At 36.3% G+C, this 22201-nt stretch overlaps 3 protein-coding genes and 1 long non-coding RNA gene across 4 annotated transcripts; 1 reads left to right on the forward strand and 3 right to left on the reverse strand.

Moving 5' to 3' along the window:
* On the reverse strand, positions 6301-17642 carry LOC109720428 (26S protease regulatory subunit 7-like). The gene is made up of 12 exons (XM_020247533.1): positions 17503-17642; positions 17166-17247; positions 16507-16598; positions 16292-16369; positions 16108-16169; positions 15249-15393; positions 14882-15100; positions 14591-14772; positions 14309-14484; positions 11784-12011; positions 7356-8889; positions 6301-6543 (listed from the first exon to the last, which is right to left on the reverse strand). The coding sequence occupies exons 3-10, from the start codon at positions 16531-16533 to the stop codon at positions 11854-11856; spliced, it is 1047 nt and encodes a 348-aa protein (XP_020103122.1). The 5' UTR covers positions 16534-16598; positions 17166-17247; positions 17503-17642; the 3' UTR covers positions 6301-6543; positions 7356-8889; positions 11784-11853.
* LOC109720340 (uncharacterized mitochondrial protein AtMg00860-like) lies at positions 9744-10067 on the forward strand. Its single transcript, XM_020247391.1, has one exon. It carries the CDS (start codon positions 9744-9746, stop codon positions 10065-10067), a length of 324 nt encoding a protein of 107 aa, XP_020102980.1.
* Positions 13007-13701, reverse strand: LOC109720429. Its single transcript, XR_002218918.1, has 2 exons — positions 13368-13701; positions 13007-13263 (listed from the first exon to the last, which is right to left on the reverse strand). It is a non-coding gene; the product is annotated as an uncharacterized LOC109720429 (long non-coding RNA).
* Positions 17957-21928, reverse strand: LOC109720579 (1-(5-phosphoribosyl)-5-[(5-phosphoribosylamino)methylideneamino] imidazole-4-carboxamide isomerase, chloroplastic-like). Its single transcript, XM_020247806.1, has 7 exons — positions 21417-21928; positions 21114-21321; positions 20087-20172; positions 19525-19626; positions 19214-19347; positions 18917-18965; positions 17957-18514 (listed from the first exon to the last, which is right to left on the reverse strand). Exons 1-7 carry the CDS (start codon positions 21600-21602, stop codon positions 18353-18355), a joined length of 927 nt encoding a protein of 308 aa, XP_020103395.1. The 5' UTR covers positions 21603-21928; the 3' UTR covers positions 17957-18352.

Genomic DNA, 22201 nt, shown 5'->3' on the forward strand with positions numbered 1-22201 from the left:
GCGAGCTTAGGCCAAGTCTTCATGACAGGCCACAGGGATTTTGTATATTTTTGTAACGCCCCGGGACCGGCGAAGGCCCTCCCGGTAGCGCACCCAGACCCGCCATATGTCTACACATATAAGGCGTCTACAATACAAGCGGAAGTAAAGCAAGAGATAGAATAAATAGAATGAACAGCAACTAATGATATCAGAGCGAGTAAAGTTCTATCATCTAAACCAGAGTAAAAGAAACATAACTAAACAATAAAAGTAGCCATAAAGTAGTACAATACTATCTCCTCAAAAGAAAAACAAAGATCCAAAAGAAGGGTGGTCTCTATACATAAANGTCTCAAATATACTTAAGTTTAAATGCATGAATCAAAGCTCATTTACACTATAGAAGTATGAAGCCAAGTCTCATATAGAATGCTAGATGCAATCATAGATCTCTCAAGCAACTCTCTACTATATAGGAGTCCAAAATTGCACTATAAGTAATATAGGCATTTTAAGCATTCTAAAATTCACAATAAATACATATAACAAGAATATGCATGCTTTTTCAATTAATGGTACTTAATTCATCGCAAATGAGAATTTCTCATTGTGTGGCTAGGTCAAACCCACCGAACCGTCGCGTAGTGCCTCGTTTCGCCGAACGAAGTTGTCCCCGAGTCTCAAAATACCCTAAAAGTATTGAGCGAAAAGATATACGGGCATTACGATCATCTATAAGATCAAATTTTAACAAACTTAGCAAAAGAGCTAAAACTCACCTAATGTGTAGGAAATCTCTCTCAAGCTCCAAAAGAGAGCTAAATCCCTTCCAAACCAAGTCCAAGGAAGGTTCTAATCCAAACAATCTAGCCTCAAAAGCCCTAAATCAAAAAGGCCCAAAAATCAACCCTAACATCCATTCTAGGATTCCATATGGTAAAACCTACCAAATCAATGATCAAAGGGTAGAATCCAAGTACTAACCTCCCAAGATGCCTCCAAACAAGCTCCAAATCTTCTAGGGTTGAAGATTGGTCCACCACCAAGCTCTACAAGCAAGCTCTAAGCCTTGCAAGGGTGGAAAGGAGAGAAAGGGGTTGAGCTCCAAGCTCCCTCAAGCAAGCTCCTCTTCTTCTTCTCCTCCTTCTTCTTATTCTCTCTCTCTCTCTAGAAGGTGAAGGGTGAGGGTGAGAAATGAGGAGGGAAGAGAGGGAAATGGCTAATAAGCCCATCTAGTGTAACAAAATCTGGAGAGGCCCCTCAAAAACTCAAAATTGCAACAGCCCGGTCTGGGCAGTTTTCGTCCAGAGGGACCGGTCTCTCCCCAGCAGGGACCGGTCTCTCATTGCGAACCCGAAAAACCAACGTTCGGGAACCGGTCTCTCCCTGCGCGGGACCGGTCTCTCACTGCGAAGATGAGCTCGGGGACCGGTCTCACCTGCCAGGGACCGGTTGCCTCAGGGCTGCCACAACACTGCTCACTGGGGAACCGGTCTCTCCTTCCAGGGACCGGTCCACGAGAGTAAAAACTCTCAGGACTTGTCCAGAATTCCAGTTTTCGAACTTTTTAGGTCGAAAAGCATTCTACAACCCTCCACCAAATGTGGAAAAGCTCGAAATACATCCAAGCACTAGAACCTCGCAATTGGCAGAGGTCCAGTGTGTTACAATTTTGGACTTGTCGTATGTCCAGTTGATGCATACTTACACTCTGTTCTGTATTACAGTAGCGGCTAGTTATATTCCTCTATACTGTTGTTTACCCCTGCATTATTACTACTGTAGTTATGATATTCATGTATGCATTCGGTTCTTCTTTACAGTAGTGGTAGTTATATATTTTGTTATTGTTCTACTTCCTTTTAGTTTATTGCTACTGTATTTGGTATATCTGCTCATGACCTTGTTTATCTCTTCCTATACCAGTGAATACTCCTCGCCTTCGTCGGCTTGCGGTACCCACTGGAAGGGGGAGACATGTTTATATGTTCTCACCCCCCACCATTTTTCAGGTATTGCGGGCTGTGAGGGTTGAGACGAGACGTGAGACACGTTCGTAGCGGTCGATAGAGTTTCCGGCCCGGTGACATTCGGTCTAGTTTCTATCCTTGCTTATTCAAAATAACTAACTTAAACTTTATGGTTCAGTTGGCTTTCATTTACTTGAATAAATATGACTTTGGTGAATAAATTAAAAAACTTAGGGTTTTTTTTTAGACGAAAACGGTTTTCTACCCCTCATGATAGTGAGTTTTAAAAGAAAAAAGTTTTCGTGTGGGAAACAATTTTTAAAAGGTTTTCTCTTGGTTTTCATGACTTAGTATTTCAAAACGAGTTTCCGGATGGGAAATATTTTAAACTAATAGTTGTGAATTTATGTATAAACTCTGAATGTGAATGGTGTATGAATGTATGTATATTCATAAGTGGGAGTTTCCGGGTGGAAAATATTTTAAACTAATAGTTGTGAATTTATGGATAAACTCTAAATGTGAATGGTGTATGAATGTATGTATATTCATAAGTGGTGGTTGTATCTTGTTTGATGTATCTTGTACTTGTGTGACGCTATACAAATACATAGGAGACTATGTCCGTGTGAACAGTGAACTCCCTGTATTTGTGGCGAATCTAGCATACCCTTCGGGTCAAGTTTTTCAAAAAAAATATATAATAATAATTTTGGGCACTTCCGCATTGAATCTTAAATCCAAAGGGACCCCGGGGCGTGACAAAAGTAGTTGGTGCTTCCAATTTTTTAGCTCTTAGATCAACCCCATTGATTATTTCTAACTATTGGATTAATATTATTAACCAATGGGGACCACTCAACCCTAGGGGGACCACTCAACCCTAAGCGGACTGCTATCATCCCAACCGTAGAATTTTTGAACTGAGGGCTAAACAATCGGAAGTATTAACTACTTTATGCTTCCGATAGCAATATAGCATAGTAGCTCTACAATATATATATATATAGAGAGAGAGAGAGAGAGAGAGAGAGAGAGAGAGAGAGAGTCCAGCTGCTATGCTATCGATAGCACCAAACACTTAGTGCTATCAAGTTTTCTGCTGTTAGATTAACCCCTTTAATTATTTTTACCCGTTAGATTATACTATTCAACCAACCACCAACTCAACCCTAGTGTCTCGCTCCGGATTACACGTTTTCCTGGGCACGCCGACAGATCCGCCGTATACAAAGGAGTTTTTCCTATATACGAAGCGACAGTTGTACCTGTAACAAGTTCAAGCTACAACTAGTAGTATAGAGCTACTAAACTGAACTGAATATAAGTAAACATCAGGTTCACTATACATACAAAGTCTCCTAAATACAACAACCCTCCCTCCAGCGAGTAACTAGCATAAGTATGTACATGAACCAAAAATCAAAACTATCTATAGCTGGTACTCCTCTAGTACTACAACCAGGGAAGGAATCTAGCTCGCGACTCCCTTTCCTAAATCAGAATCGGCGACAACAGTAGCCGCAGAAGAAGGCTATGCAAAATAACAACCGGGTGTGAGAACTACTACAAAAAGTAGTCCTCAGTGGGTACCACTACCAACCTCAACAGCTTACCCACTAAGTTTATAGAAAGTATGCAGAAAGATAGTAAAGGAAGCTGATACAACTCTACAGCTATATGCCACTATACTATCGCTAACCAACACTAGTTATCTGTAGATGTAAGCAAAATGCAATCTTTTACCCAATCTCACTGGGGACTGTGAACACACCCGTCCTGCCTATCGAAATTAAACCAACCACCACCACGCTGGGTAGTTGGTGGAGAGCAAGTCCAACCAGGACACTACGACATCAACACAAAAGCACTAAGCCTGACTCCGGAGTGGCACTCGTGGGCGCTATCTAACCGAGTATGCAAGCGTGTCTCTGCCGAGCTCAATCAGGTTCTCATAGACTATAATCAAAGTAAATGGGTCTAACTGATCTAACAACCAAAGCTCACGTGCCCTTGGCACAATCTAATGCAAAGTACAGAAATCTGGGTCCACTGTCAACCGCGACGGCACCCGACAGTCCGAAACAGTCTACACACTACTATAAAATAAGCTCGGCATCCCAGCACGAGCGTAAACTCATCCTACACTAATTTAGGTATCCACAGCATACAAACTGCGACGATACAAACAAACCACAGCTCCCAAAGCTAAATCTGGCAGTTTTCAGAAAATGACAGTGTAGGGTTTAATAGCTTTCTCCTAAGTCAATTACAAGTCCAACATGTATAATCATCTAAATCACTAATTATGCTCCAAATTCAAATTTCAAAGAACATGCAAATCAACGAATTTGAGCTATTAAACATGATATACGAAGCCAAAAATACATGCTGTCAACTCCGGCTTAAAAGGAAAACCGACGATTTCGGTAAACTTCAATTCACCTCGAAAAGCTCGTCCAATTACGGCGAGAAGTTGAAAAGACAGTAAATCACGCGCTCGCTCAGCCTCTCACGACGCAACCGCGACGGACGCACACTCGAATGGCCCTCCGGATCGAGTCGACAACCTCCCGAGCTCAAGCCGTGACCTCAATCACGTACGAGTCTACCAGTTAGAGAGAGAGGGGAAAATGAGAGGAAGAATATGCCACAACCCTCTCTTTGTGAATATAACAAGGCTGGGAAACATGGGGTTGAACGACACATTGATGGACCAAAATGCTCCTTACCAACTTCAAAATCTAGCTAGAGTACCGGTACCAGATTTGGTTACCGATACTCGGCCTCTCAACCCGCACACTCGCACACCGGGTACCGGTACCAGCCCGATACTGTATCGGTACTCAGCACCAAATTGGCGCAACCCGAGAGCAGTCTGTCTGAAAATACACCGGGGTATCAGTACTCCCCTGCATAGTACCGGTACTCAATACTGAAAACCTGCACTTTGCAAATTTCAATGTCAAAACTCTACTCTCGCGTCGCACTGAGTCCGTTTTGCTTCTATTTCGCGCCAAAACGACTCCGACTTGTCCCGATACTCTCCAGATATGTCGCCAAGCCTCAGATGCTGAGATCCACGAACAACCCAAAACCAGAGATACTACACCTAGGGGCCGACATCATCATAACCGCACATTTCTAATCCAAGGACTAAAAAACTAATAGCACCAATAACTTGATGCTATTAATAGTATCCCAGCCTAGTTATATATATATATATATATATATATATATATATATATATAAAACTTAAAAAGCATAAATGATGATACATGCCTTTATTTTTTGCTAGGACCAAGAAAGTTATTCCCGCCATTCCAACAAGTGAGATTTTTCTTTTTACCAGAATATTTTATGTGAATTGAGTCTTGCTATACTGCCAAACTATTCCATGCTTTTGAAAGGGTGGAATAGTGCTATTTCAAACTTTAATTCCATACTTTATTAAAATTATAGATTAAATTAAAGTAAATTATGAGATATGATATAATACATATTATAATAAATTATTTTTATTAATTGTACTAAATTCCTTTTATTAAATAATATAATAAATTATTTTTAATTATATTTTATATTAAATTCAACTATTACCTTTTTCCACTACTCTCTACAAATGCATAAAATTAACCAAACATAATATTAATTATTATTTCTAAAAATAGCAGCATAATAAACCAAACATAATTTTATTTTTATTTCTAATTATTTCAAAATAATAAGGTATCCTAAGGATAAAAAAATTTGTCCTAATTTTTGTTGTACTTTAATCGCTACCGAATATACAAAGTATCGCCACCAAATGTCTATAATGGCGACAAAAATTGTCACCACATATTACCACAATAGATCCCACCGGCGAATGAATCAGTGATGAGATATGAATTTTGCCACTTTAAATATAACTTTTTGTGGCGACAATAGACGCCATGAAAGGGTATCATTTGGTAGTGACATTTTATGCCACCAATTCTTAGGATTTGGTGGCAATTAATTTTTGCTACCAACGTTCAACTTTAGGAGGCAAATATTTGTCACCACTAACGGTGTCAATTGATGGCAAATACTAGTCGCCACTAAATACATCATTTAATGGTAAATATTTGTCGCCACTAAATGTTTCATTTGGTGACAAATATTTATCGTCATGAAATGTGTCCATTTGATGGCAAAAATATGTCGCCACTAAACATAACATTTGGTGGCAAAAATTTGTCACCAATAAATGTAGCATTTGGTGCCGACAAATTATATTCACATTCGATAGTGTTATTTTCTAGCACCAAATGTTCATACACAAATATATATTAATAAGATAACAAAAATTATAAGCAAAAATACATTCAAACCAAACTCCAACACGACAAATCACTTCAAACTAATGTCATACATTAATTTCTCCAACAATATCAACGAAAATAAGAAAATAAAATAAAAATCTATCAAATTGCCAACTCATAATATAAGTTCGTGGAAGATGAAAAAGCATTCGAAATCTCAGTTGATACGAGCAAATAGAACACCTCCCTTTAATCCATCTCAAAAATATCTCACTTAGACTTGGAACATCTGGGCATATCATAATCTGCAAGATATAGATAATTTAGAATAATTATTAAGAATAATTTAACTTGCTACATGTCTCTCAAAAAAAAAAAAAAAAACCTTTAGAAGGATGCATCGTATATTTTGTCGCGTCGCTTGGTTAATTGCTTTTGATGGTAAAAAATATTCAAATAAATATATTGTAAAATTAATGGAATTAAAGGTACAATTAACAGTGGCATATATATATTTTGATTGTATAATACATAGCAAGTAGAAAACCTGCTTAATTGGATAATATAATCAAAGAAAAAAAAAACAATGCTATAAATATTAGAATCTTTCATTTTCGTATCATATGAATTAATCAGCTCCTAATAAATTATATATGAAAAAGTAGAAGTGGTCCAAATTATAAGAGAAATAAAGTCATTTTTGGTATATTTGTCCTTATCATACTTCTTCTTAGCCATGATTATATTTTGTAATGTGCATGATATTCATTGATTCTCAATTTGGAAGCGAATTGATTAAGTCATACTCCCGGTTTTACAGAATCACTACATGATATAGAAATAAAAGGACAAAAAACAGAGTACAATTTTATGGGAAATCTCAATTTACAAAGACATAAAAACCTCCTGTCCGTAATTAAAATTTTCCCCCTTGCCTAAGTTTTATGCTTTTTATACTCGAGTTTGGTAAGCTATGCACAAAACCTTCTCCACAGAAACTGCAAAATATTACTGTTATTATTATTATTATTATTAAAAAAAGAAATGAGAAAAGTGAACATAATGCCCATATTACAAAAAGTACATGCTCTAGTTTTACTGAGTTAGTTTGGCTTACCAGCCTCTCATCCAAGCTATGTAAAATCAGATCAACTTAAATTATAACCAGCAAGGAAAGCCTAATCAGCAGCCCAAGAGCTATGGACTGCTACGGCACCACGTAGAGGAAAAACCTAACAACATGCATAAGAAAATTTTTTTGGTTAGTTGCTCGGCAAGGTAATGATAAGAGGAAGCAAATCAAGAAGCTATATAACATTAAAGGTACAATATCTCACTGTTCTTATCTTATGCATATTGATCCATTTGCTTAGATCGAGCTTTTACCGTCTCTCCTTTATGTACAATTCATTTTAAATCACTAGTTCCCGCAAGTCCATATTCATTGATCAGTAGAGTGTGGATTCAATTGTTACGGGGAGGTTTTTGATGATATATATATATATATAGTGTATATACATGGAGATAATCAAATTGTAGAGATAAAAGATAACATATAAAGGCATGCACCTATTCCAACTGATCTCTCTTAAAGCTATAACTACACATGCTTTAATTTGGTGATTTATTGGATAGCTCATTTACAACTGATCCTGCAAAAAATTCTATAAACCTGGGTTAATTTATCCTGAACAGTAACATCGTCAGTGGAATTCCACATATGTCCAACCAAAAAAAAGAAACAAAAAAGAAGGATAATGACATAGAATTCGAACTTCTAAATTAGACGCGTAATTTAATCTCAAATGGACCACAAATAAGAAAGCTGTTGTAGCAAACAGCATATAAGAAGAGCTTAACATACAGTAGATTATAATATAATTACTGTTCAACTGAGAGGAATCATGAGGAGCAGAATATAGTTTTAGACTTTGTGAATCAAATTCATCGAAGCACCAATGTTTATGTAGTTTTCTCATTTTGAATCCTGTGGAATTAGTTATCATCATCAGTTGTAGAAGGAATTAGTGGTTTAGAAACTGCGAAATAAATTATATGTTTCCAAATAAATACTTCTCTATCATGTATGGCCAATTTTGTCACTAATGCTACCCGGAACGACAGAGGAGCGAACAATATGCATTTCTTTTATCTATATATATATATATATATATTGTAATACAAGCTAATGATTCTCGAGTTTTCCTTCAACAGGTGTTCACAGAAATAACTGTTAGTTAGTTGATCATTCCCTTGCCGATCAACTAACCAAAAATTATAATCAACTAAACCAAAAGAATTATAACTAACCACAATGAAATTGGAGTGATGATGATAACTAAACATTTAAGGTTTTCACCTCAAATTCTAGTTCTAGATTAATCAAATCCTAAACAAAGAGCTTGGAACTAGATTAATCAAATCCCAAACATAGAGCTCACTATCATCCGCAAGAGCAAAGCAATTAACGGGTATTATTCATGACCCTCAAAGAAATATAAATCAAACACATGGCGAGCAAAATATAACGAGGAGATCGGCAACGAGGAGATAAAGAGGAGAACCTTTCACTTGTGTGGGGATCGGCATGCAGCGAGGAGATTGGCGGCGAAGGGGTCGCCGGCGAGGAGATCGGCGGTAAAAGCTCGCCACTGTATGTGATCATATAGTGGCAACAAAATAGACATTTAATGGCAAAAAAAAAAAAATTGACACTTAAGCTAATTAATCGATGACATTTTTTTTATCATCATCATATTTAACCTTATAGTAACGACCAATTAGTCATTTAGTTGCAACAATAATATTGCTACTTTAAGTTAATTAATCAACGGCGATTTTTTTTATCACCACCGTAGACTATATAGTGACGACAAAATAGTTATTTAGTGGCGAAATTAGTATTGCCACTTTAAGCTAATTAATTGGTGATAATTTTTTTTATCGCCACCGTAGATAACTATATAGTGGCAACAAAATAGTTATTTAGTGGCGAAATTAGTATTGTCATTTTAAGCTAATTAATTGGTGATAATTTTTTTTATCACCAGCGTAAATAACTATATAGTGGCAACAAAAGTGTTATTTGGTGGTGAAAGTAATATCGTTATTTTAAATTAATCAATCGGTGGCCATTTTTTTTGTCGCCACCATACATAACTATATAGTGGCGACAAATTTTATCGCTACCTTATTTTTGCCACAAATACGATCTTTTCTTATAGTGACTACAAGGAATTGAACAAAGTGACAATCAAGAACAAGTATTCTTTATCGTGCATCGGTGATTTATTCGATCAGTTACAAAGATCTTGTTCCTTCTCAAAGATTGATCTGCAATCGAGTTATCACTTGTTGAAGGTAAAGGCCAAGGACATCTCCAAGATGACTTTTAAGACAGTATGGGTATTATGAGTTCATAATAATGCCTTTTGAATTGACTAATGCCCCTGCTACATTCATGGATTTGATGAATAGCATGTTTAAATTGTACTTGGATAAGTTCATGGTGGTGTTCATCGACGACATCTTGATTTACTCCCGGAATGATGCCGAGCATGAAGAACACTTAAGGATAGTGCTAAAGCTTTTGCTAGAGACGAAATTGTATGCCAAGTTGAAAAAATGCAAGTTTTGGCTTCAAGAGGATGCTTTCTTAAGCTATGTGATTTCTCCCGCTGGAGTGATAGTTGACCTGAAGAAGGTTGATGCAAATCGAGATTTGTCTAGATCGACGACGATCACTGAGGTGAAGAGCTTCTTGGGATTAGCTGGATACTACCGTCGGTTCATAGAAGGCTTTGTGAAGCTTTCCACACCTCTCACTTGATTGACTCAAAAGAAAATTAAATTTATCTGAAATGAGGAGTGCTAGAGAAACTTTGAGGATTTGAAGCTAACGTTGATGTTAGCTTCTATCCTTTCTGTAAGGGCTGGGATTTTGACAGTATAGTTAAACTCTCTGTTGACGATATTTTTATGTGTATTTTAATTACAAAAGCACTCGTTAAGTTCCAGGAGACTCAAATAGTAAGATTGATACTTCTACTGCATCGAAAAGCTAAGGGCCTGTTTGGCTTAGCTTTTGAAAAAATAATTTCTGCAGAAGTGATTTTGATTTGGAGAATTGATTTTGATAAGCTGCATAGCGTTTGGCTGAGTTTAAATAAAAGTGATTTTTCTGAAGTAATTTTCTAAAACTGTTTGACAAAAAAATTTTAATACTTGCATATATTAATATTTTACTAAATTTTATTTTAAAATAATTTAAAATTTGAATGTAAATTAAAATTTTGAATTTTAAATTTTAAATTTTAAATTTTAAATTTTAAAAATTAAAATTTAAAAATTCAAATATGAATTTAAAATTTCAAAATTTAAATTTAATGTTAAATTTATACTTTAAATCTAAAATAAAAATAAAAAATTTGAGTCCAAAATCATAATCAGTTTTGGAAAAGCAATTTTTTTCTGATTCTGATTCTAGAGCCTTCAAAGGCTTAATTAGTTTGATATTGAGGCCTATCTAACGCTATTAGATAAATAAAGTTTGGGTAAAAGCATATAAAAATATGCTTCTTCGTTCTCCGATGGGACCGCAGAAAATATACTGTAACCGACTAATCGCGATATACAAAATGCAATATTATGTACGAAAATAAACTCGTACTTTCTCAACGCACGTAACGCAATCTCCCCATAATCCCAAACGAAGCCAAAATCAGTTTTCTGATTCTAAAAAGCAGAATCAAATTTTCTATCTGTCGTTCCCAAACGGTCTACTGAGTTGAAAAGTAATTTTAAGCTCAAAATCACTTCTAAGAAGTTAGACCAAACACCCCCTAAATTAGCTTCTAAAATAGAAGTTGCTGCTACAACCAAGAACATAATTGCCGAATACTGCAACTAAAATAAACATGTGGATTTCTTTTCACCTATGCCATAAATTCTCATAAACAACACCTTCATTCATGCATCTACGAAGGACAAATCAAATATGCTTCTTGAAAATTACAAGCGCATGATAAATTAAACAGCAACCAGAGAAAACAAGAAACCCATAGCCTAGGGCATGACAATCGAAATTAGTTGACAAACAAAAAAAGAAACAGTTTTCGATAGCTGAGCTAGGACTGTTAAGTGATGCATGTAAATTTGAGCTTAGAAACACAAATAGTGAGACAAATATAATTCAGCTCCTCAGGATAGAATAAAAACTAGTAACGAGAAATGTTTCTCGATAACCATTTGTTTAACTTGCAACCAGCTGACCGCCTGAATTCTGCAGAAGTAACGTAGGAATAAAAATAACTAACGGATCAATTGGCGTGCTATCATCTTTCTGACATAAACACAAACAAACACAAGAAAACATAAACCATGGCAAATACTGGGATCTTTCATCAAGATAAAGAATCATCTAATTTTTGAAAAGAGCCACTACCTTTTAGCTCAAGCACAGCATAGTCTAAATCTATGGATGAGAAAAGAGAAGGCATTGGTCACTGGGAATTAGGGATCCTGCTTGTATAAAGACGTATATTACCTGGTAGAAATCATATGCCAACACTACGGTGATATTTCCTTCCGAGATAAGAGTAACAGGAGCAGTGCTACTAGTTGTAGACCATGTATTTGGGCGTTCCGCTGAACTTCTGACAACCCTTAATAACCTTATTCACTGCATCAAGAAAGTCCTTTTCTGTTACCGTCTTCCTGTGTGCCCGGATCGCATACATCCCGGCTTCGGTGCACACACTCCTTATGTCCACCCCTAATATAAAGAAATACAGGAAATAGTTAGGAACTTATAAAGAACAAATAGAGCAATTTTGATGTTTGTCCAAGTAAAATAGACCGTAGAAAAACATATGACACCAAGCATCTAAGTTCCAAGCATTCGGACTGGCTTTTACTTTTTTTTACTTTTAAAGAAAAGGAGAAAAAAAGTGTATCGGAGCATAGTAACTNTATGCTTACGTGCTTTTCAATGGAACTACAAAAATCATTTCTTCAAAACTGAATTAGCCTAGATGTTATGTAAGCTGAACTATATATCCTTAACTAACAGGAAAGATGCATGAACCAAGCTCAGAACCTCTTAAACCAGAAGGGAATGAATAATGACTCAGAATACTGTATTATCCACCAAATTAATATATATATATATTAATTGTATTAAAAAATATTCTAGAACTAACCTGGACAAGGTTGAAGCTACAATTTCTTTGTGTATGAAGAAGGATTAGTCATCTTCCCGCTTAATTCATACTTGCCATGTGTGATTTCCTACTTGGGTCTCTACAAGCAAGCAGAAAAGCTTTAAAGCTTGAGAAACAAGTTAGCAGACTAAAGCCGAAGACTTGGATATGATTAACAATAGACTTGTACTACTCTCACAACTAAGGCGACATCTATAACACGGTTTCTTTCTAAAAGCCTCGAGTAGAAAAGGAACTTAATATGAGGAAACACTGGTGGACTCAAATAGTAAGTCTGATACTTCTGCTGCATCGAAAAGCTAATAAATAAATTAGCTTCTAAAATAGAAGTTGCTACTACAACAAGAACATAATTGCCGAATACTGCAACTAAAATAAAAATGTGGATTTCTTTTCACCTATGCCATAAATTCTCATAAACAACACCTTCATTCACGCATCTACGATGGACAAATCAAATATGCTTCGTGAAAATTACAAGCGCATGCTAAATTAAACAGCAAGCAGAGAAAACAAAAACCCGTAGCCTAGGGCATGACAATCAAAATTAGTTGACAAACAAAAAAGGAAACAGTTTTCAATAGCTGAGCTAGGACTGTTAAGTGATGCATGTAAATTTGAGCTTAGAAACACAAATAGTGAGACAAATATAATTCAGTTCCTCAGGATAGAATTTAAACTAGTAACAAGAAATGTTTCTCGATAACCATTTGTTTAACTTGCAACCAGCTGACTGCCTGAATTCTGCAGAAGGAACGTAGAAATAAAAATAACTAACAGATCAATTGGCGTGCTGTCATCTTTCTGACATAAACACAAACAAACACACAAGAAAACATAAACCATGGCAAATACTGGGATCTTTCATCAAGATAAAGAATCATCTAATTTCTGAAAAGAGCCACTACCTTTTGCTCAAAGCACACCATAGTCTAAATCTATGGATGAGAAAAGAGAAGGCATTGATTGGTCGCTGGGAATTAGGGATCCTGCTTGCATAAAGATGTATATTACCAGGTAGAAAATCATATGCCAACACTACGGTGATATTTCCTTCCGAGATAAGAGTAACAGGAGCAGTGCTGCTAGTTGTAGACCATGTATTTGGGCGTTGCGCTGAACTTCTGATAACCCTTAATAACCTTATTCACTGCATCAAGAAAGTCCTTTTCTGTTACCGTCTTCCTGCGTGCCCGGATCGCATACATCCCAGCTTCGGTGCACACACTCCTTATGTCCGCCCCTAATATAAAGAAATCCAGGAAATAGTTAGAAACTTATGCAGAACAAATAGAGCAATTTTGATGTTCGTCCAAGTAAAATAGACCGTAGAAAAACATATGACACCAAGCATCTAAGTTCCAAGCATTCAGACTGGCTTTTACTTTTTTTTACTTTTAAAGAAAAGGAGAAAAAAAAAGTGTATTGGAGCATAGTAACTTGTAAAATAAAAAAGTACAGAGCTACATCAATTATAGAACATTTTAAAATAGGTGCCTGAACTTCTAAAATTTTGACATAAACTATCAAAGAACTTTTCGACTTCAGAAAATTCTACCTCATTTTGTCAAAACTTAAAAAGGATTTGTCAAATTGGTTATAGAATATTTTATCAAGTAAGAAATTAACCCATTAGATTATAAAATACCCCTGTCAAAGAAGTTGCAAATATCACCAAGTTTTGAACAAGAGGTACAAAAGAACTATAAGTTTAGATAGTAAATTAACAACTTTAAGTTCAGGTAGGAAAGATCTGTTCAATTTTGCTTAATTGTTAGATAGAGTATTATCAAGACAAACCACTTATACTACTGAAATGAGGTAAAGAAACACTTCAGTAAATGCTCACCAGTGGAGTTTGGGCAGAGGCGAGCAAGAAGCTCAAATCTGATGTCCCTCTCGCAATTCATTGTTTTTGTGTGGATCTTGAATATCTGTGTGTGACCTTCCAAGTCTGGCAGACCAAACTCAACCTTACGATCCAATCTTCCCGGACAGAGTAAAGCCGGGTCCAAAGTATCAGGCCTGAAAAGTTTGGAACGAGAGGGAGATGAATTCATATGTTCTAAGGGCATGGTTAAGAGTTGACTTGAAGTACAGCTATAAACTAGAAAACATCAAGCTGTCGAACCTATTGGTTGCCATTAGAACTTTGATATTTCCTCTAGCATCAAAACCATCAAGCTGATTGACGATTTCAAGCATAGTACGTTGAACTTCATTGTCCCCACCAATGCCATCATCAAAACGAGCACCACCAATAGCATCAACTTCATCAAAAAAGACAATGCATGCCTTCTTTGAACGGGCCATCTAAATGACAAGACTAGTTAGACAGACAATGAAAATAACTATGACGGTAAGGAAATCCAAGAACAATAATCAAATAAGTTTGCCATTGAATCGCCGGAAACCAAACAACCTGGAAAAGTTCGCGGACCATCCGAGCTCCCTCTCCAACATACTTTTGAACCAGCTCGCTTCCAATGACACGAATAAAGCGGGCATCAGATCTGTTGACCACAGCTCTAGCAAGGAGAGTTTTTCCTGTTCCAGGAGGACCATAACAAAGGACACCTTTCGGAGGATCAATTCCAAGCTTCACAAATTTCTCTGGATGAAGCGTTGGAAGCTCCACAACCTGAGGAAGAATAATAAAAGAAAACGAAAATGATGCAGTCATTGACCAACTTGCAGGTACCCACTATATGTATAATCAATTTACACTACTGTAAAACCTGAATGAGCAATAACAATATGATATTTTTAAATCACAAAAAAAGGCATACCTCTCGCATCTTTTCAATCTGCTCCTTACAGCCACCAACATCGTTATATGTAACATCAGGCTTCTCCTCCACCGTCATCATCGTAACACTTGGATCAATTTTTGGTGGCAAAGGAATCTGGATTTGATACTTATTTTGATCAACTCTGCAAACGAAAGATTATTAGATCAAACCATGATGTCCAACCAACACCAATTGAGATTCTCAATAAAAGTCTCAGTCCTAGTAAAATTATTGATTACAACTTTGGGCATAACTGCACCATGCCACAAATGCTTATAGATACAAGTAGTACTGAAGCACTGCAGATGGTTTGATGTGATATAATGTAAGGTCATCTAAACTGAATATTGTCAGTTGCACAACAGAACATACAGTCCAGGTAAGATTGATTCCAACATCCACCTCTGTATTAATTATGTATGTCACAGGAGCTTTGACGGCCTACAAGTATTATAATGCTCATGCAAATACCAGATTAAAGGACTCAAAAGACAGTACCAAGGAGATAGATGTATAATTCCTTGTAGATAGTATGTTGTCACAACCAGCAACTAGGTGCCAAGGCCATCCATCACTGTGATTATGTAACTCAAGTCTGTTTTGCCAATTAGTTGCTTTAGAAATAATCTTGCACTAATAAATTATTGTGCTCTATTTTTTTAACTCTTATATGAGACACTAGCTTTAGGGTGGGTGGGGGAAAGGCAGAGGGGGTGGGAAGGACTATTATTGCTATTATAATGAAAACATCAATAACGGCACACTAGACAGTTAGAAACACTAATACACCTCAAATGAGGCAGTCACTGAAAAGAAATTGAGACAACTAATCAAGTGAATGGTATTGTGGCCTTACCCAACTCGCATGCCTTCATCAATATCAGTTGGAGAGACTTTGTCACCCAACCCGACCACAAACTGCATAAGTCCAATAGAAGAAAGAGAAAATTTAAGTTGGAACTTGGGATGTCCATGTTGTTGTCCATTTGTCCTGAGAAGTAAATATAGTAGAAAGAGCATTACATGCTCAAAAAGTATACCTTGGCAAATTGCTTAACATTTATCACATAATTAGCATCTTCTGTGTTCGGGCTAATAATCTTCGTACACCTAGCAACCTTTCGATGAAACAACAATCTAGTCAGACACCAAACATATGTAAGATGTAAAACAAGTTCACTAATAAACTCCCAGATATCACAGAATAAAACAAGCACGAATACCCAAAATTCATGCAAATTTGAGACAAAAATACCTGCAGAGGTTGTTCCTCTTGCATCATTTGCTTGTCAGAAACTAAATCTCACTGGCTAGGTGCAGCTAAACCAGTGTCTGACTCTTTGATTCCTGGCATTTCATAACAAAAAATGTCTCAAAGGTTCCAAGAATATAATAGCAACATATTTGATAACAAAAACTACCTATCACTACATTATGCTAGTTTAAATAACCTGTGGAATCAACTTATTCCAAATAGGCTTTCAGAAATCTAAAGAAAACAAAGAAAGCATTTTATATCTAAATTAGGTCTTCATGAGTAACGACAACCGAATCCAGTCACAAAAGACGCCACCTTGAAAAGCACATCTCTATTTCAAGCATCTTACTATGTATCCATTCGTAATGTCCATTCTATGCCTGATTTTGCTACATAATAGAACTGGACTATAATAACATAAACTCAATTCTTTATGGAACTATAAATTAAAACATCAATAATATGCATCAACTGCTTAAGTACACAAAACTTGAGTCAAAAGAATGATTCTTTACTTATCACTTGAGAAAGCAGAGTCGCATTATTTCATTACAAGAAAAAAATAAGCAAAACAAGTTCCAGTTTACATATTTATACATCCATTTCTTCGTATGTACATATATTTAGGCATATGATGATATTAACACACTACTTACCACATAGATCATTGATCTTCTTCACCATCTCCTTAATCTCCTTCTCTGCCTTCTTTATGCTCTCAGAATAAGGTCCCAGACCCTGCCATATCACACAGTTCTCATTTTATCATCATAAATGCACTTAAACAGAATAAGAGGAACATCAAATAGCTTCCACACAAACCCTTATTATTCAATTGATCCAAACAACAAAGGTATTAATAAATCACCACACTAGATCGCGTTCACCAACAATAAACCTAGATCTAGCGGAATCTGATGCACAAACAAAGTAACCTAACCTAGCCCTAAATCGAGGCGAACCAAAGGAGCGAAGAGATTAGGGGATGCGTACGTAGGTTTTGAGGAGGGCGATGTCGTCTTCATCGAGGGGGCGCGGGTTCTTCTCGTTCAACTCGTCTTCGGGCTCCGGAGCCATGGCGAGGTCGAGGGGAGGTAGCGAAAATGGCGATCCCTCTATAGGCTCGAGTGGTTTAAACAATTTAACGAAATATTAACGAAGAAGCTGACGAAAAAATAAAAATGAAACCACATGACACTAGCTTGATACACTTTAAACTACATAGTATTAAAGTGAGAAAGTGCGAAACCACAGGGATGGTTTTTGAAGTTTACCCAAAAAAAAAAGAAAACAACAACAACAACAACAACTCAGGTTCATTTACATCAATTCCGAAAACAAAAATGGAATAGCAATATTTCAATCAAAACCATCAGAAGTACAGCACACACAATCTGCAAATTCTGAAACAAACTTTAAATGCTTCAAAGGCAGTGAAAAACAACAATTTTGCATTTAAGATATATTAGCAATAAATTAGAAGAAATAAGATTACATGAATATCAAGGTCTTGCCTGTCCTCAAAAATATCAAAAACTTTCTCACTAAAACTGGAATAGGTTCTGCAAAATGTCTATTAATATGTTCCTCCTTACAAAATACAACAGACACTATTCCTACCGGTTATACAAATAAGACGGAAACACATGAAATTACATCAGAGATGCCGCCGCCTCGGGATAAGTTTCAAGTTTCTTAACATTAAAGCATTAGATATATATAGCAAAAGTAGTTTGTAAAAAATGTTGCAGAACAAATTTGAAGCGCGAGTTCAAAATTTTTTGTCAGTTGATTCAATTGAACGTAATTGTCGACTTCTTTAGGGTTACTAGGTAACCAGAAGTTATTGATTGTTATGCCAAGTGACGACATCCTCGTATGGTAGATTGCCCCCAAATATATTGAGAGAACTTCCAACTGTAATATCAACGCGGCCCTTGCCAGCGGATTTTATCCTCTCCAGATCTTCCATTGTTGAGACTCCACCAGCATAAGTTACCGGAATCTACAATGTGAAAATGTTGAACTATAAGTATGAGGAGTTTTTTATCAACATCCGCTGATCATATTGAGCACAAACAAAGCTAAAATCTTTCATGCTCAAAACAAATTAATATATACTATAAAATAGGAGTACTAATTTTATAAAGAGACAATGTAAAGTTGCGCTCATCAGTAATGCAATGTTGCATTTGAGGTTGGGCCAAAAGACACTACACCTGTAAGGTACTAGATTTTAGAAACACAAAAGCTAATATTAAAAATGAAAGTATACAATAATTAGTGTCTTTAATAAAGACCTGTAGTGACAAATTAGCAAAACCAGAGCTCTTTCTTGGGTGATCAGGGGAACTAAGTCATAAACATATGGAGAAAACTGAATAACAGAAAGTAAGGTATTACATACAGGTGAGTAGCATCCAAGCAATGTCACAAGCTCCTCATCAATTCCTAGCCTGCCATAGCACCAAGAACATTAATTAGAAACGGAGAAAATATAGTTAACGACTAAGTTCTTGTTGGGGCCTAAATTTGACCGAGTCCATCAGAATACTAAAATGCTAACCATTCACAATGTGATAGAGGTGAAAGAAGAAACCAGCGATATATTACGAAAAACCAAATGGTATGCCAAAGGTAGAGCAATAAGAAGCTCCGAGTTGCTTTAAAAAGAATCGAGTAGAAATACTGTAGAGTAAGTCACCTTTTCCCCTCCACATCAACTCCATGAACCAAAAATTCATCTGCATAGGTTGCAAGAAATACCAATGTCTGCTCTTCTAGAATGATATCACCGAATTTCTGCCATCTGTCAGTAACAATGGCGTATTTACCATTCTACACCAAAATCATAAATTCTACAATCAAATAATAATACCATTGAAAAGAAACATAATCTGCTATCAACTCGGTATGCACAAAAAAGAAGTCTAATTGTAGATGTCAACGGCATGTAGCTAGAGGATGAAACAAGTGAATAAGTAAAACCAACAAAATCAAGGAAATTTCCCGTACCTTCTTTCTACAACTAAGATCCAAGACAAGCCTTTGCTTTCCAATTATACCAACAAGATGTTTAAGCCGTTCAAGGTTCATTTGTCCATTACTAAAAATGTACTGCAAGACAAATATTTAAATAGTTACTATGAACTCAATATAAAAGGTCAGCTTTGAATTGACATATGAACTTACTATATATTAGTGGCGGGTAAAGCATTAAATATGTGTAGAAAACCTGTGTTCCCCGAGTAATGTGTTTTACACTTTGAAATGGAGGGACTCGTGAGATTAACATTAATACATTGGCTTTCATTAGAACCTTGGAATTTTAAGTTCTTCTAAACTTGCAACTACATATTGGAAAAAATTTCAATTACAAAACTACTTGTTATGTGAAAGTTATTGAGTACAGGAGAGAAGTGTACAAAACAATGACTATGATCATTACAAAGATTGATATGAGCAAATACAAACCAGAAGTATTTTGTGTACAATAAAAAAATAAGGTCATAAGATAATTATGCTGCTGCTCAATCAAGCAAACAATGTTTGTGAAATAAATAAATAAATCACATACTGATGTAACAATCACGTGACTTGCACCTTCGTTGATATAAGTCATCGCATTGTCCGAATTGATCCCACCTCCAAGTTGCATGCCACCTAAAGTAAGGACAATTTACGTTCATATGGGCATGGAATTAAGCAGACAAAGCTTCCACTCCAAGCAAAAAAGTGCTAGAGAAAGTACATCAAAATCTATTAAGAGCATCATTGTAACATTATTTTACCACGGATATACAAAAATCATAGGCTATGATGGAGCAGCATAATGGAAAAGGTTACCATCATTGTAGGGTCTAGGAGGAGCAGCCTATAGTTGTCTCTAGGGAGGTCATTTGCATCATTCTAATCCACAAAGCCGAGGAAACTAATAAAATAGAATAAAAATATCCTACTCCTATTACAAAAAGCTTCTTAATGCTGGAAATAGTAGCTTGTTCGACTAAACGAATTAGGTCTTCGTGTCATTCGCACAGTAACAATCCACTGAGGTTCCAATTGCTGCACATAGTCAGAATTCTGACAAACTACAATCCATTACATCTTTAATCCGGATTGAGAGAACGGAAGATTTTTCTACTTTACACCTACCCGAGCGAGGACTTTTTTTACTTTCAGAAGTTCAAGCAAGAAGAACCCAAAGTTTGCTCACAGGATGCAAATTATAAGCCATTTGATTGCGCGCAACTACAATTAACTAATAATAAGAACTATGCATTTACAAAATCAGGCAAACTAGTTTGGTCAAATCTCGATATTGTGAATTTAGCAGCTTACTATCTTCCACAGTTTTTAAATTCAACTATTCATTAATGCGGTGTTCAATTGCTATGAATCTTACAGTTAATTGACCATTAAGCAACATAAAAAAAATCAATGGTACAGTATAGTGGATGCTTCGGAGCTAAAGCAAGTAACAATCATGCAAAATCATGGCCGAACATTTCAAACCCCCACATTTCATCAAAAAAATCCTTCTTTGAAGGAAACAAGTTAAGGATATGAAACCCTAATTCCAACCAAAGAAGAGATGATCTCACCAGGATAAGCATGCAATGCCTCCAACGCCGCGGCACGGCTCGCATCATCGGCCCCGAGCATTATAACATGGCCCCCCGTGAGCCCATCCTCCTTGTATAGATTCGCGAACTCTGCCGGAGACTTATCCGATTCAAAATTCGTCACAAGAGTCGTTCCATCCACCACTGTATCCCTAAGTGTGGATCCCACGATCTGCTTCACTTTCCCCTACCAACCCACAGCAAATTCGATCAAAAACTAGGGTTTAAGCCAAACCAAGCAAAGGAAACGAGCGCGGGGGCGATCTCGAATCTAGGGTTTACCTTGTGGATGTCGATGCAGGGCCTGAATCGAACGGCGCATGCAACGAAGGAGACACAATCTACGCCGTTGGATCGACAAGTTCGGAGAGAGAGGGGTTTACCGTTAGGGTTTCTCCGATCGGGGATAGGGTTGAGGGGAGAGGGAGGGAGCCTCGCTCTTGCGCCAAAAATCATGCGCATCGCCATTGTTGAGGGGCGGAGTTGGAGGGGAGAGATAGAGGAGAACGATACTCTCAAAAAAAAAATAAAAAATAAAAAATAAAAAAATAAAAATAAAAGTAAAAAAATTCAAAATAATCAGATCCTAAATCTATCTTTTATCCTTTGGCGTGCAACATACATATTTTTAAAATATATATATATATTAGAGATTTTTAGAGTACATGTTACTATATAACATAGTTAATTCGGATTCGGCAAAAATTCGGTACGGGTATAATTCGGATAAAATTCGCCTTCTAATTTTTAAATTCGTTGAAAAATAAGGCTAAAAAACGGATTCGCCAATTATTCGGATACGTGATTTATACGGATATTATACGTTCACCAATTAAAAATTCGGAATAAAAAATTCGGCTATTAAATTAAGTTTTTTTTCTCTCAAGATTTATGCTATTAGCATAAATACTCATATTTCTTAAAGAATATAACAATAAAGAGCTACAAAATTAAGCTAATTAAGTAAAAAAAAATAGCAAACTATATTATGCCCCAAAATAAATAAATAATTAAGCAAATAAGAGATNATTAAGATAGTCCATATATAAATATAAAACATAGAAGGT

This window comes from Ananas comosus, linkage group 14, assembly GCF_001540865.1.
Source record: "Ananas comosus cultivar F153 linkage group 14, ASM154086v1, whole genome shotgun sequence".
Classification (NCBI taxonomy): domain Eukaryota; kingdom Viridiplantae; phylum Streptophyta; class Magnoliopsida; order Poales; family Bromeliaceae; genus Ananas; species Ananas comosus.